Source organism: Anastrepha ludens, chromosome 2, assembly GCF_028408465.1.
Source record: "Anastrepha ludens isolate Willacy chromosome 2, idAnaLude1.1, whole genome shotgun sequence".
Classification (NCBI taxonomy): domain Eukaryota; kingdom Metazoa; phylum Arthropoda; class Insecta; order Diptera; family Tephritidae; genus Anastrepha; species Anastrepha ludens.
In genome coordinates this window covers 142,888,615-142,905,471 of record NC_071498.1, presented here as the reverse complement: position 1 = coordinate 142,905,471, position 16,857 = coordinate 142,888,615, and the positions used below count along the sequence as shown (strand labels likewise).

General features: G+C 37.9%; 1 protein-coding gene across 3 annotated transcripts; it reads left to right on the top strand.

Moving 5' to 3' along the window:
* Positions 1-4,838: 4,838 nt before the first annotated feature.
* LOC128855466 (uncharacterized) lies at positions 4,839-16,212 on the top strand. 3 transcript variants are annotated; one of them, XM_054090396.1, is made up of 4 exons: positions 4,839-4,922; positions 5,012-5,343; positions 13,491-13,806; positions 15,894-16,212. In XM_054090396.1, the coding sequence occupies exons 3-4, from the start codon at positions 13,678-13,680 to the stop codon at positions 15,975-15,977; spliced, it is 213 nt and encodes a 70-aa protein (XP_053946371.1). In that variant the 5' UTR covers positions 4,839-4,922; positions 5,012-5,343; positions 13,491-13,677; the 3' UTR covers positions 15,978-16,212. The 3 variants fall into 3 exon arrangements, with proteins under 3 accessions (XP_053946371.1, XP_053946370.1, XP_053946369.1); XM_054090395.1 differs by having other exon boundaries at positions 4,847-4,954; XM_054090394.1 differs by lacking the exons at positions 4,839-4,922; positions 5,012-5,343 and adding an exon at positions 7,005-7,113.
* Positions 16,213-16,857: the final 645 nt, after the last annotated feature.

Here is a 16,857-nt window from a genome sequence, read left to right as displayed (position 1 = left end):
ACAACAAGAACATGTCTGCCGTCGTCATCTTCAATCTCATCAAACGGTCGACCCCGAAAATATGCTGTTTCGACGGGCTGAGTTCAAAAAGAGAGGGGTTAGATGAGTGGGTTTAAGAAGGTGCGTGAATAGGTGGTTAGTGTCGTAGGGAGTAACTTCACATGCCGGATATATAGGGTGGGCCATGTAAAATTTTCTTTTTGAATCGGCTATAAAAAAAAAAACTAATTAATATTTTTTCAAACTTTTTTTTTTATTTTGAAGATTGAACATTGTCATTTATGAATGAAAAATAATATCGTTCAAATTACTGCCACGACTTGCTTTACAGTAGGCCATTCGATCAACCCAATTTTTAAGCACATTTTCGTATTTTAAAGCATTAATCGTCTCTGGATGGTTTGCATAGCATTTGTCCTTAACGGCTCCCTACAAAAAATAGTCCAACGGGCTTAAATCACAGCTCCGAGGCGGCCAATTGATATCGGAATTTCGGCTGATTATTCGGTTTTCAAAAACGGTAGCCAAAAGTTCGAGTGTAACTTTGGCAGTGTGACAACTTGCACCGTCCTGTTGAAACCAAATGTCGTCCATGTCATCCTCTTCAATTTTTGGAAACAACTCATGGAGCATGTCACGGTAACGCTCGTCATTTACTGTAACCGCGGAAGAAGAAGAAGACTCACCACTTTGGAAATAGGTTTTCAATATTTCCCAATTTTGTTCAAGCGTACAGCGTCCCATTTCGTAAATGTCAAACCTTTAAGTAAATTATGAATACATTTGACATGTCAGTTGTGTTACCATTCTCAAAAAAATAGGTGGTTCAAAAAGCAAACGCTATATGGCCCACCCGTTATATTGAGCATGTCGGGGTCGATTCTGGGCAGGTAGGCGTTTAATCTAAGGTGATACGGGTCTCATGAAACAGCTGAAGCTCTGCGTCTGCGGTGACGGCATTCGGGGCTCAATAGTTGTAGAAGGTGGTAAGGAACTTCCGATGAATGTCGTTTATGGCTTGCCTATATGGCGGCCACCGTAGCCGGATGGGTTGGTTCGTGACTATGAGCATCAAATAAGAGAAAAAGGTTTTTCTAATAGCGGTCGCCTCCCGGCAGGCAATTGTAAACCTCCGAGTGTACTTCTGCCATGAAAAATCTACTCATAAAAAAAATATCTGCCGTTCTGAGTCGGCTTAAAACTGTAGGTTCCTCGTCAAGACGCATCCCACAAATAGGAGAAGGAGCTCGGGCAAACACCTAACAGAAGTGCACGCGCCAATTATTTAGTTATTTTTTATATACTCGGCCGTCCAGTGGGTTCTGTGTTAGTTCGTGGATCTCGTCTGTCCAACTGAAGAGATATCTCATGACATGACTGGAAGGTGACTGAGCCTCAGTAAATGCCTGTAGTGTTGGTTCCTGCTCCATCGCAGTAGGAATTGTTTGCTAAGCGTCATATTATGTTTTTTAACTGGAATAGTAGCCTCGCTCGCTGTTTAGATGTTGTAGTCGGGACATTAAGAGATATTCCGTGACTGCCCTGATAGCAGGATTTTGGCAGGTTTCAAGCTTCTAGTTCTAGGCGACCAGACGGACGCTGCATAATTCAGAACCAGCCGGCCAATTACCTGAAATGTCACCAGCAACATATCTTAGTTTTTGCCCCAAGTGTTACCTGCTAGCGATTTGACGACCTTGTTGCGGTTCGGGACTTTAGTGGCATTTGCGGTTGTGTGCGCCGAGAAGGAGAGTAAACTATCAATGGTAACGGCCTGTAACTTGAAATTATTGCAAGGAGGAGAAAGCAAGCGATGCACTGTTGTTTAGTAGTTTGACGCTTCGCTCTACCAACCGAAGGATGCAGTATGAATTGTCGGTAAAAAGTCTGACGAATCGCCCCGGGAAATGCGCCGTCAAGGAAAAAAATTACAAAAACCAGAGTGATTTTCGAGGCACTTCAAAGTTGCACTTTGTTGCACTAAGATATATTTGCATACTATTTTTTTCTGCGAGCAAAAAATAATAAATTGTGGAATTGGGTTGAAAAGATTGGGAGATTTTTCTAATTTTTGTATTAAGTTTGAAACCTGGTCTTACATGATTTTTGTTAGGAAATGAGCTACACTACTATACAAAAATAAACGATGTCACTCAAGATAACATAAAAAAATTACATGTTAGTAAAGGACACCGACCCACTCCGTCGTATCTGATCCAACACACATTACCAGCCAGCCGAAAGCCTTTGCTGCTAGCTCTGCGTTTGTTTGAGTTTACTAATAGTTTTATTATCATGTAAGCTTTAAAAAAAAAAAAAAAAAAAAAAAATAAAATAAAAAATAAAATGTGTATAAAAATTAAATAAAATAAAACAAATATAAGATTAGTTAAATGCACTATTAAACCAAGAGGCGGCTGTTGTTGTTGTTGTAGCAGCATAAACATTCCCCATTCTTACATACGGGGAATGCTGGTGGAGTTACAGTCGTTGGCCGGATATAAATCTGGGTCGTTTCGGTAACGTAGAACCGACTGTCGTGGGAAAGGTCGTAGTGATCGGTTGTCGGTTACGCGATTTAGGTCGAGTTCAACAAAGCGTGCTAGTCATTTCTTTCTCGTTCTAACCGCCGTCAGTTCGACGCAACAAATGAAACCAAGTCCTTCCCCATCTGATCTCTCCAACGTACAGGCGGCTTTCCTCTTCTTCTGCTACCACCAGTTGGTATCGCATCGAATACCTTCTGAGCTGGAGCGTTTGTATCCATTCGGACGACATACCCCAGATAACGAAGCCGCTGGATCTTTATTCGCTGCGCTATGTCTATGTCGTCGTAAAGCTCATACAGCTTATCGTTCCATCGCCTGGAATACTCGCCGTCGCCAACGAGTAACGGTGTAAAAATCTTGCGCAGAATCTTTCTCTTAAACACTCCAAGAGACGCCCCATCAGATGTTTTCATCGTTCAAACTTCTGTGCCATACGTTAAGACGGTCATTGCTTCTTAGTAAGCAATTGGAAGTCTAAGAGTCCAGTTTTGCCATAAACAAGTTTCGCGTACCAATCTGCAGCTCAGAAGCAACATAAAACAGTAGGTTCCCGTATTTGTAGAACAACTGTAGTAGTATATGAAGACGTATACCACAAATTGGATAAGGCTCGACTAGATAAGGCAACTTTATAAAGCATTTAAGTACAATATAAACGTCTCAAACGATTGATATTCATGACGAAGAAGTCCAGCAATAATAACCCTATTATAATCTACCCTTTTAATATTCGGAGAGTAACAAAAGAGGAGAGAGGCTTCCAAATTGAAAGCGTGGTCAAACTTTTTGCCGAATATGTCGCTCATTTATTTCAAAATGGTCATAACTCAAAACGTCGAGAAGAAAAATTTTGAATTTACTATGCATCCCTTATTAAAAGTAAAGACATATTTTCATCTAGTGACGTACAGTTAAAGGATATCGCTGTGAATTCTTTACACAATTTAAAAGAAGAGCTTGTGGTCATTTCTGTCTACTTATCTAAACAATTCTCCTTTTTTGGATAAGGACACTTAGGAAGTAATGTATTTCCGTATGGCGCAACGTTGAATTTGACGCTACAGCCCGGAAAAGATTGAGACATCTCGGCGTACTACAGCCGGACGAAAGGCACATACGCTCAATCCAACCCAGCTCTATCCTGAGTTTAAGGGAACTGGGTTTGAGTGAGGTACTGTGATGCGTAAAGGGACAAAAGACCATGAGGTCAAAGTGCAAGCATGGAAGTAATCTAATCTAAGTTAGGTTGACCTGGCTGGCTGAAAGCCATCACATAGGCCTTTTGGTCCTTAGTGGTACCAGATGGTGTTTGATCCTTACGTTTCCTTGTAGTAGGCTTCTTGTAATAAGCCTGCATCTTTTGCGAATCTAAGTAAGCTCTGAAGCTCTAACCCCCAGACACATTCGAACCTCTCATATTGTAGAGCTTCTAAACATTTCATTCGGGTTCTAGCCAATGCAGGGCAAGCACATAGAAGGTGTTCAAGAGTTTCCGTCTCTTCTAGTTCATTGCAAAATCTGCAGCTATCATTGTTTGCAATTCCCATCTGGAATACGTGTGCCGCTAACAAATTGTGGCCTGTAAGTATATCTACGATTGTTCTGCATTCCTTTCTAGATAGAGTTTGTACGAATCTGGCGTATTTATCTGCATTCTGTGTACACATGATTTTTGTGGTTTCACAAGTGGCTAGACTATTCCAGCTCAAGATATACGTACATATGTATGTTTATGTGGGAGTTGCTCGATGTCCTTGCTTGTGCTATTTCCGCAGCCTTTCCTACCGCAAAGACTTCTGCTTGAAAAATACTGCAATGGTCAGGGAGTTTAATTGGCCGCCTGATGTCCAGTTTTGCACAACAAATCCCTGTACCTAGTTCGTCCGTAATTGTGAAAAATATGTTTGGAATTGAAATCCCTAGCCTTCATTATACCGAGTCCTATATCGAACACTGCTCAAGTAGCAGCTATGGGAGTAGTAGTAGCCCAATAGAAGTGAGAGTAGTAGGGGTAGCTAGATTCCAAATTTTCTGCTACTACTCCAACTACAGAGAGTACTGAAAGATTTTTTTGACTAGTACTCTGTGGTACTAGCGGTAACGAAACGCAGCTTGGTGCGGAGTAAAACAATTGATCGCGCGTTTTGCGCTATCTACTCCACTACTCATCTGTTGAAGTGCAGAATTGTAGCGAGAGTAAAAATGAAAACCAGAAAGTAGCGGAGCAATTTCACTCCATGTCAAAAAGCATAGAAACTACAAGAAGAAAAAACAAACAAAAATTAATATGAAATTTGTTTAATCTTTTGTAAATTGATGGTTATCAAAACGGCGCTTTAGTGCTACTTGGGGAGTGCCTTGAAACATCAACTGGTAATTGACGGTTAATGAGAGTCGGAAATTTTGTATGTATTAGTATTAATGAGATTCAATTTCTTTACTTCAATCTCTACATTATACAGATTTTCGACACAAAGGGGTGATTTACATTTGGGTACTTCCATGATGTCGAATGCGGATACTTAAATAAATCGCAAGGGAACGGAAGTGACGTGTACAAAATTTCGCCGTAGTGTAGCATTTATGCAGTCCTTTGGTTAACAAAAAATAGATGCTCTTAAATTCGCAGTGATCTTATTTTAACCTTGAATGCTACAATAACAACAGAAGCATACATAGCTTTCCTCACTGATAGTCAGACCGCAATCAAGGCTTTCAACTCTTTCCAGGTTCCATCGAAACTGGTGCTGGATTGTTGTGATAAGCTAAATATACATGGGAACAGAATAAGCAGGTACGTATTCTATGGGTTGCAGGGCACATAGGAATTACTGGGAACAAAATGGCAGCGAAATTAGCCAGGAAAGGGACGACATTCGCAATTATAACCCCAGAGCTATTTTAAGGCCTAGGAAAGGGTAACTTTTCCTCTCTTATTCAGATTGTAGGGAAAGATAAAGAAGATCTTACTGAACAATTTAACGGGTTCAATGCAATTAAACTCAAATATTGGTAACTTTAACCTAAATCGATTCGAAGATTGTATGGAATTCAATAAGAATAATTTTAGAATCTTCACAGGAATTCCAACATTAATTTTACTTAATTGGAAATATACTCTAAAATAGGACTTGCAGGTTCTTTAGGGAGTAGCAAGAAGAGTCTGTCAGACATCATGGGTCTTTTCCAGCATTTGGCGTAATGTGAAGATCTGGTCGATGGTGGACTTACCACGTCTGAAGCCGCACTGATAAGGCCCGATCAGTGTGTTGGCAAACGGCTTAAGTCTTCCACATAGGACGCTAGACAGGACCTTGTAAGCGATGGTTAGAAGACTGATGCCCCGGTAGTTGGTGCAGATCGTCGGGTCACCCTTCTTCAGTACAGGACAAAGAACACTGAGATTCCAATCGTCGGGCATGCTTTCTGCTAGCCATATTTTGAAGATGAGCTGATGCATGCTCCCTATCAGCACATCGCCGCCAGTCTTGAACATTTCCGCGGGCAAGCCGTCAGCGCCAGCCGCTTTGTTATTCTTGAACCGCTGAATGGCAACTCTGACTTCGTCATGACTATGTGGTGGAATGTCCAAATTATCGTCGATTGGTGGAATCGGGTCATCTTCTACTGGGGTGGAATGTGTGCGTCATCGCCAGCAAGTAAATTGCAGAGGTGTTTCCTCCATATGCCCAGTGTGGACTGTGTATCCATAACCAGATTGCCGTTTTATCTTTGCAGGCTGATGCTCCGGTCTTGAAACCTTGTGTCAGACGCTTGACTTGTTGATAGAATTTTCGGCAATCATTTCTGCCCCTGTACTCCTCCAGCAGCTCACGTTCACGCTTCTCCTGTTCTCGTTTCTTGCGTCTGAAGAGGCGCCTCTCTTCTGATCTCTTTTCCCTGTAGTTATCTCGCACGGCTTGCGTTGCAGCTGCGTTCTTCGCTGCAGTAGCTTCGCGACACTTTTCGTCGTATCAATGGTTTCGTTTAGGTGGGCGTTGGAACCCAATGGTTTTTTCAGCGGCAGCTCGCATAGAGCGCGATATATGTGCCCAAAGTCCGCCTGCGTCTGCAGGTAGAGAATCGTGGAGGAGCAACTCCGAGAGGTGAGCGGTATAAGTTTCGGCAGTCCATTTCCACTATATATTATAATTTAATTTCAATTTTGTTTTTTTTCTTATCCACATTAAAACTATACTTTTATGTTAATGTTAATTAATTTTATGTACTATTTGTAACAAATACTATACACGGTTTAATTGCATCATCCCACTGTAAAGCGCCAAGTGTTTACAAGAGCGCCAAATCGTGAAGACTCATTGGAGCGCGAACGCCAAAACTTGGGCAAAACATTGCAAAGAGACTGAGAGCATAAGTGCGCCACTCTCCTAGGTGTGCTCTATCGCCGTTGAACGTTTGAGTTGTTTTGAGTGGTTTTGAGAGTGTCGACACAGTCTGTCAGGTGATCTCAAACACCAGCTACTTTTAAAGCACTGCCCGCCTTTTTATTAGTAGTGTTTTTGTCGTAGTAAAGTTCAGACAGACAATTGATTGAATTTTGATCGTAAGTGTGACGCAAATTTGGTCGAGTTATTAGAATAATAAACTTTCATTTGCGTGGTGTTATTAAAATATTTTTTTATTATTCTACATACATACTTGTATGAACGTATTTATGAATGATATGTGCTTCTAAAAATATATTATATTACAAGCGGGTGTGTACTTTCTGCGGACTTAGAGGAAATATTTATGGAATTAAATATTTGCATATGTACATGTGTGTGTGTGCATATATTAAGAAAAATGTGTAGTAAATATGAATTGATATTAATTGAGTTTCATTAAAATTATATGTATGTATGTATGTACATATCTATGTAATTAACTGTGATTTTAGAAGATCAAAACAAACTATGATAATATAAATATACGCTGGAAGCTTATTGTTGGAAACCGTTATTCAAATGCGTACATGTATGTATGTATGTATGTATGCATTTACATAGGTAAATATGAGTCAAGGAGCAGCCGCGATTGACTTCGACAGCCGGTTGTACATTACTGTAATGAGCCGCACTAAAATGCGGCCAAGGACTGTTCTTCAGCAGCATTCCATAAATATGCGTGGGGAATGCTTTACACTATTACAATAACAACAGCAATAACAAAAACAACAACAACCACTTTAAGAGTGTGAAATACTGTGTGCCTGTCAGAAAAGCGCCCTACCCCTTTCACACTGCATCGCGCCTACTAATTTCTTACTGTCAACCGACTTATTGCCGTATCAAAGTCGTTTAGGTGAATTACTCAAACATTCGCCCCTTGAAATTTTAATTGATTCATTACTTCATGCCTCGGAATGCTAGCTAACATATGAACGTATATATGGAAATAAGTATATACATACATATTTACAAACGCATATGTTTATATGCATGCAAGTGTAAATGTAGTGCATTTATTTAATTATTCCAGGCATAGTCGGGGACCGAACGCATTTGGTGATGTGTAGTGTAATTTGGTGACGCCAAAAGGCCACACAACCGCGTATCGAACCTTAACAATACTTGTTTTGGATAATTCGGATAATTTTGTCAACAATATTGTTTATGTTTTATAAGTGTCCATATGTACTAGATGAGTAATATTCACAAACGAACCAAAATAAAAATAAAATGTTGTGAAATAAACAGCAAAAACAGCATTTACGTGAGCTAATTGGGCTGCGTATAAAAAATGTAAATATATGTATACTCAATAGGGATGTCAATATTTTCGAAAAAATTTGATCCCGGGATTTCGGGATATTTTTAAAGTCATGACGGGATTCACCTTGAGGCATAACTTTTTTAATATGCGTAAAAACGCAATGACTGCAAGCATTTAAACATGCCATGAAATAAAATTATTTAAAATATTTATCACATATTTATCAATACTTTGAAATCATAAAGTGCAGAAAAATACTCTTTTTTTATTTTATTTTATTTTATAAAGGTTTACATAACAATAAAATTATTATACAAACTGACAGTAGTGCAGCGCTAGCATCGGAGGCTTTCGGCTGGCAGGTTGATTATGGCTCGATTAGAACCGACGAAGTAGATCAGTATCTTTGAGATAGTTATATAATATAGATATGTTGACTTCGGTTGGGTTTTTTAATATTTCAAGAGGGCCAATGTTGCGAAAGTAATGATGTTTAGTCGATGCAATGTTAGGGCCTGAAGACAGAAGGTGATTTATACTCAGGGTGGAGTTGCAAAACGGGCATAGATTGGGTGGAATGCCTTGAAGTATATGGGCGTGTGTAAGTAATGTAATAATTTGTTTAAATTTCCATTTAAAAACTTTGTGTTTTATTATAATTATTCTGGAAGTTGTGTTGTTGTTTAGCATACACATTCCCAGAAATGTTTGAGGAATGCTGCTGAAGTGACAGTCCTTGGCCGGAAATAAATCCGGGTCGTTCCGGTAATCAAGAATCGACTGTCGTGGAAATCGTTAATCGAAATTATGGGAATTAACAATACTTTCACATATGCATTAATTAGCAATAAATCCACCAAATTAATCTACCCGTTCACATATGGCAGATTGTGTTGTGAAAGGTTTTTCTTCATAGAAATTATGTTGGTGGAATATTTTTGAGTTTTTGGTTTGTTTAATTATTATCAAATTAACGATATGAAGAAAAGACAAGGAGGAGGAATAGCTAATTTAATTGCGCAATTGGCTGCAAATACTAAACAGTTGGAGGAAATCCGTATGCGAAGTTTACTGAGGTTGCAAAAAAATATAGCAGCAATATTCATGAGAAATTCTATATTACATTTTATAATAATTAATAAGAGGACAAAACGTTTATGGACACGGGCTTTTTTCTGTAAAATGAATTCATAATTAATAATATTTAACAAAAATTTTATTAGAATTATGTTTACAGGCCTGTTTTCTTTGCCAGCGTCCATTTCAATTTAGTTTTTACTTTGACATTTTTCTTTACATTTGTAATAATAATTATCATTCTATAATCTCAGATTTTTTTTTTTAATTACGGATTGGGAGTTAAGCACGAAAAAGTAGGTCATCTGGCCACGATACAACGGTGAAAAATCATCTGAAAGCAAAAAACCAAAAAAATTCTTAATCTATACATCAATGGCTATCATCGTACGTGATGGTTTTTTTATTTTGTTTTTTGAGAGAATGGTGCAGGTTTGAAAAATTAGTTTGTGTTTTTACCCTTTTGTTTGTTTTTGAAAGGGCTGAAAAAATATTAATATTGGGAATTTTTAAAAACGGTACATGTACAAAAATTAAAGAAAAAATAAAATAAAATCGGTTCATAAGTCTTCGAGAAATCAAGGCCACCGTGTTCAGAAAAGTCGTTTTAAGAAAAACGCGTTTAAAGTTTTCATTGCCCGTTGTAAATCACTACCTGCAGTTATTGTGTTGGGTATAACTTCGTCTCTTTTCAAGATTTCAAGTTAAAACTTTTTTTACATATTTTTTAATATATCTACTTTAAGAAAACGCAAAAAAAATTGATGATTTTGAAAAATCACAGTGGTGTGCCCCCTTAATTCCTGAGATATATCCGATTTTTTGATGCTAACAATGGCGAAAAATTAAATTTATTGATCTAAAAATGTGTACACATCTTATGTTATCTTTTAACTGTATTTTAAAACTTAGTATTAGTAAAATCATTTATTTGGAAAGGGGCTACAGCTGATCTCCGCGAGCTCTGTTTGGATTTCTAATGGCAGGCTCCTTAGGCGAAGCGAACAAAAGCCGTTTGAGATTGAAATAAGCGAACGAAAGTGGAAATGGATAGGCCCTACATTACGTAAACCTGCAACTGATATTAGCAGAATGTCACTATGACTGAAATCCGCAAGACTCTCGCCGATGAGAACGGCCGAAAGGAATAATGAAGACGAATCCCGTATGACGCATTCACGACATCTGACGACTCGCTCACAGCGTTCCCACGATAATCGGTTCCACGTAACCGGAGCCCGGATTTATATCCGGCCAAGGACTGTCACTTCAGCAGCATTCCCCATATATATATGGGGAATGTTTTTGCTGCTACAACAACAACAATAAAGACAAATCTATTCAGTTTTGAAAAAACGTACTTTGGACCGACGAAACCAGATGGGAAAACTATTGTACGTCGTCCAAAAAATCAAGCGTCAAATCCTAGGTTCACAAAAAAGACGATTAAACACGGCAGCGGGAGCATCGTGGTTTGGGGAGCTTTTCCTGGCATGGTGTTGGACCGATTGTTCGCGTGGTTGGTAAAATGGATAGATTTCAGTATCTGGATATACTCCAGAATAAAATGGAGCCATTAGATTGGACATTTAAGCAGGACAATGATCCAAATCATACTGCAAAGACAGTGAAGCAATGGCTCAGCAGAGAAAAAAATAATGTACTGGATTGGTCGGCTCAGAGCCGCATCGCACAACGATGCCACTTAGACCACGAAATGGGTCCGTTGTGAGCCGCGGGGGCTGGGCTACATTACCCTCTCCATATTGAACTCTCCTGAGCTTTTGACAAACCGTAAAAGGTTGTTGATATCTAAAGTGTAAAGATTATCTATATTCGTTAAGAAGTAGGATTTTAAAAATCGGTTCCTGCTTCTGGATAGAGCTGGGCATATGCAAAAAAGATGTTGAATTGTTTCCAACTCGTCCTCATTTTTGCAGCTACGATCGAAATCATGCGTATAAACGCCTATTCTCCTTGCATGATTTCCTATGAGACAATGTCCTGTGAGGGCTCCTACTAAGGTCCTGATTTGAAGTCTACTCAGTTTTATAATGCTCTTGGACAGACGAAAATTTAGCCTTGGCCATGTTTGACTAGCAATTTCACAGGTGTTAACGCTAATCCATCTCTGATTTGCAGAATTGATTAATGCGTCCTTAATAAGAAGCTTATAAGTTGCGAGAGGTATCTCCATAAAGTCAGTTATGTCTGGCATATAGGTACCTTCTGTTGCAAGTAGGTCTGCCCTACAGTTCCCTGGTATATCCCTGTGGCGTGGAACCCAGCATAGGATTATACGTTATTGATTATAAGGTACTGCTACAACAACAACAACAACAATATTGCTTGGCCATCTCATTTAGAGATTGGCGACAACGTAAGACACTCCTTCATGTTGTTTGGAATGCATCCAGGGCTCGTAGGGCAGCTTGGCTGTCTGATAGAATGCAGTTATCCGTTGATGATATTCTGTTTATCTTTAGCCATTTTAAGGCTTCGTGAATAGCGTTTATTTCCGCTTGAAGAACACTACAGTGATTCGGTAGTTTAAAGGATCCAATTCCTGATCTCAATCCGATAGAAAATTTGTGGAATGACGTTAAGGTCAAAATCGTTAACAAAAATTTTAAAAATTTCGATGATTTGTGGGCCGCAGTTGAGGAGGCTTGGTACTCGATTCCAAAGGAAAGATGCCACAAGCTTGTAGAAAGCATAGAGCGACGGCTTGAAGCAGTAATCAAAAACGGTGCATATAGTACAAAATACTTAACTGGTAAAACAATATTATTACTTAACTATCTGATTTCCGCACTATTTTTGCTTTTATTTGGAATTTTTTGGATGTGCTATTTATGTGTCTAGGAGGTTTCGTGAGTTATCAACGTTCTTGTAAATTAAATTAGAACTGAAATTCTTTTTACCAATTTTTTTGTTTTAAAGTGGAAGTAAATAAGTTTTTTTTTATTTTGTTTTTTTCCCAGTAAGTCTAAATGTGCTATTTATATGAACATGGCTGTATGTTAGGGCGGGTCGATTTAAAAACCGCTCATTGCTCTGAGAAAATCGTATTCTAGGGATCAAAATAAGAAACTTTGCCGAAGGAACCATACCTCTAAAACGAATTCTGATGTCCCCCAATTTGGGTCGAACGAAAAATCCCACTTTGACCCATTTAGAGTGCTCCAATGGAGTCCAAATGTATGACCGACCCCCTCTAACTTTGGACGGCCGATCCACCCATGCCAGTGGCGCACCCCCTGGAACTCCCCTGGGGGGTTCCCCATACAATCATTTCAAAATATCACCATTTTTGGCCTTTACATGAGAAAAGAAACTAAAAAGTTCGACCCAAATTGGGGGACATCAGAATTTGTTTTAGAGGTATGGTTCCTTCGGCAAAGTTTCTTATTTTGATCCCTAGAATATGATTTTCACAGAGCAATGGGCAATTTTTTTGCCTCCCCACAAATCGACCCGGCCTACTGTATGTATACTTACATACAAACTTTTACATATTAATATATGTATGTATATATGCATATACACATAAATATGTATGCATGTTGTTTGTGATTGCGATCGCGTAGGCGTTTAGTTAATAGGTTAATTAATTAAAGCTTTACAAATTCATGTATGTATATAAATTTATCTTCATAGTTGCTAGTTCTGACGTTGTTTTTATTTCTAACTCATCACATAAGTATTTTTAATGCACTGGCGGAAACACCTGTGATAACTTTTTCAATAAACTTTATCTTATCACAAAACAAACAATTTATGCATTAAGACGTGCGATTTTGTGAGTCAGCAGAATGTATTGAATTTATAAAAAATAGTTTGTACAAAAATGTTCGCATGGTTGAGTCGCAGGCATTTTAAGTAAACGTAAGACCGAAGACTCAGATAATATGAGAACAGTAAAATTGTAGAGAGTGTTCAGAATTTTTTAACACAAGTTCTCCGCCTAGTTTCTATTGAAATCGAAATAAGAAAATCGTGCGTTATTAAATAAACTAAAATAAATGTATACCTGTGAATAGCTACCTACATGCATACATATGTATGTGTATGTATGTAGATACATACATTTATTCTTATACGATGCTACTGTTATTACAATTTTTATTTTCATTTTTTTTTTCTCAGAAACCAGTTTGGAGCATAAAGCATCAGTGTTTTTAGCCGCAACCTACGACAATAACTCGCGTTCCGTAGAAAGTGAGCACATCAGAGTGTAAAAGCATACTCAGTGAGAGCAACAACAAACCTTATTACATAGTCTACTCTACCTCCTGAAACTACTCGGCCTAACCGCAACCATATAAACAGCAACATGGGAAATCCGATCTGGTTCATTTTTTGGTTTTTAATTTTCTGGTTCATTTCTTTTTTTGTGGCTGGCTTGTCTGCATTCTGCTACATAATACTCTATGCGCTGGAAGTCGTCATTCCTGCGTTATCGGTGAGTATAAATGCTCATACACAAATGTTTACAATCATTGCACACAGTGAGTGCCATTGAAAATCGTACAACTGTTTTGTTTTGTTTTTTGCTATGTGTGCAATATTTTGAAAGTTTACTTAATTCATTTATATTAAAAATTAATTTGTAAAAAAAATTAGTTTAGATTTTAAGATAGAATTGAAACCCCAATTATGTTTTTTAGTTTACAAATTTACAAATCGGCATAATTTCATCAAAAGCATATGTTTTAGAATCTTATCGGGTACACACTTTCAAAGCTTATTAATATTTGCTTGTAATAACCGAAGCCGAATGGGTTGGTGCTTGACTACCATTTGGAATTTACAGAGAGAACGTTGGTTCGAATCTCGGTGAAACACCAAAATTAAGAAAAACATTTTTCTAATAGCGGTCGCCCCTCGGCAGACAATTGCAAATCTCTGAGTGTATTTCTGCCATGAAAAAGCTCCTCATTAAAAATTCTACCGTTCGTGTGCAGCAGATTTTAAACAGAGTTGGACTTGCTAACCTTGATTTTAAATATTTGCTATTATTTTACTTTATGCATGGATTTCTATTCCGTGAAATGACACAACAATAACACACATGCAAGAAAATATTTGCAAAACTTATAAAAGCCACTTTGATCAAAAAGGTTTTTTGTTAGGTTTCGACATCTGTAATTAACATTTCTACCAAAATTGTGTCTCCTTTCCTTGAGATTTGTAAAACTTGCGCCGCCTGGAGTGAAGCTGCAATTAGTGGTGCCATACTGTAGCTATAACGGTAACCATAACGACCAGATGTTCTGTCCAAATATATGGGCATCGCTGTAAACGATTATAGGTGCCGCACCATAACGCCTTAACCATAAGGTACCCATTTTTACCCTGCCTAATTTTAATGGACAAACTCTCTCAACCCTGTTGTGTCAGTATCTGTGGGGGTGTTATCGCAGGTCCCACCCATGCAGACACCTGCTTGAGCCTGAGCCGCCTGCAAGGAGGGGACCTCCTCAATTAAGCGGACGAGATCCAGGACAAAACAGACCGACAATTACTGGATCGATCCCGACATACTAAACATATGTCCGGCATGTGAAGGCACCCCGCATGACACTAAGCACCTTTTCACATGCCCTATCAAATCCACTCGTCTAACACTCGTCTCCCTCTAGGCCCAACCTGTCGAAACAGCAAGTTTCCTGGGCCTACCGTTGGATGAGCTAGAGGAAGTCGATCGGTGATTTACAATATACTGACAGAGCAAAGTTACTGCTACAACAACAACAACAACAACAACAACTATAACACCCGCTCTGATAATCTTAATATTTTAGTATAGGATAATAACATTGATGTTCTGTATTCATGCAAGCCATAGAGAACCAAAAAAGAAAAAAAAAACACTGCTAAGAAATGAAACTCGAACTTAAAAAACCAAGAATGCAACACTCGTCTGCCGGAAGAACGCCATAACACAAAAACAAATGGCTCCAAAATTTTCAATTTACTCAGCCTCGCTAAGTAAAACATTTATTTTGAGCAAGAGCTTTGTAGTTACTTCTGTATAATTAATTTAGAAACATATATGTATTCTTTAAATTACGTCGTTCTTTCAACAAACGCGCGATATTGCATGTATATTCGAAACAATTAGCTGACTTTGTCTTTTATAGTCAACTAAGCAGTTAAATCATATCAGATCTAAGCCACGATGCATCACATTTCGCACTCTCTATTTCACAATAAACGCAATTTTTTCTTGATGATGGCGTCATCATTGAAAATTTTTCGCTTGATTTGCTAGTGTAAATTGATAGAATTTTATGTGTATATGTACAAGATAATTTTTTGCCGGGGTATGTTGTTCAGATAAAGGTTGTGCCGCAATTATTTTCTTCGCTGTTCGTCATATTTCGCTTATCAGCACAAATTAAACTGGTCGATTACATACATACATATAAGTACATAAGCAAACATTCATGACAAATAATTACTTTTTATTCATTTTGCTATTTAAGTTATTTTTTCATTCATTTTCTATAGATATTTGATTCATTTTACTCTCTGATTTTCTTGCAGGGCGTCAACAACTTGCTGTTGCAAGGCATACAATTCACCCACTACTGTGCGCAGGCGATGATCGACTGCAAATCCCCCTTCTAGATTTTGCTCCAATAACAAACTGATTGTTTGATTTGTTTTTCGTGCATTGCTAGCGCATAATATAAAGCTTTATAAACTTATCTTTAAAAATGATTAGCATAGAGAAATGCGTATTGCAGTCATTATGAGGCCATCTAACTATGTATTTACATTAAATATTTTTCTACTGAGAACAAATTAATTTAAGGCCATATTTACTAAAAAAATATATATATTTCAATACAGCCGATTTGTTTTATTTTTGACAGTGAATGAAAATTAACTAATAAATTATTTATTATTAGATAAATTTACTTGTATAAAACCCAATAGCGAAATGAGATAAATTCGAAATTACAAGGTGAAGTCCAAAATAAATAAGACTGGCGACGACATAAAAATGTTTTTGATGGCGTCATCTTTTTAATGAGTTAGTGCGTTGAAAGTTACATATCTAGCTGACTTCCAGTGAAAGCTTGGTGATATTCGGTTCACTGGAAGCGAAGTTATTGCGTCTAAAGTGTCAGTATGTTTGTGTCATCGGTACAAAAGTGAGTTTCGAACAAAGAGCTAATATAAAATTTTGTTTTAAAATCGGTACCGAAACATTTGAATTGATGAAAAAAGTTTATGGCAATGATTGTCTATCTCGTGCCAGAGTTCATAAGTGGTTTACATGTTTCATAGATGGGTGTGAGGACATAAATGACAATGAACATATGGACCGCACAAAATCAGTAATCACCGAAAACACCATTGAAATTGTTCGTAAATTTATCAAAAATTAACCGAAATCATCGTTGAAATTCAAGTGAACTGAGGACCAAAATTGCTCAGAATTCAACATTCGAAAGGCTTCATTAAAGAGGCGAGAAAAGGCGGGCATTTCCTTTAGAACATC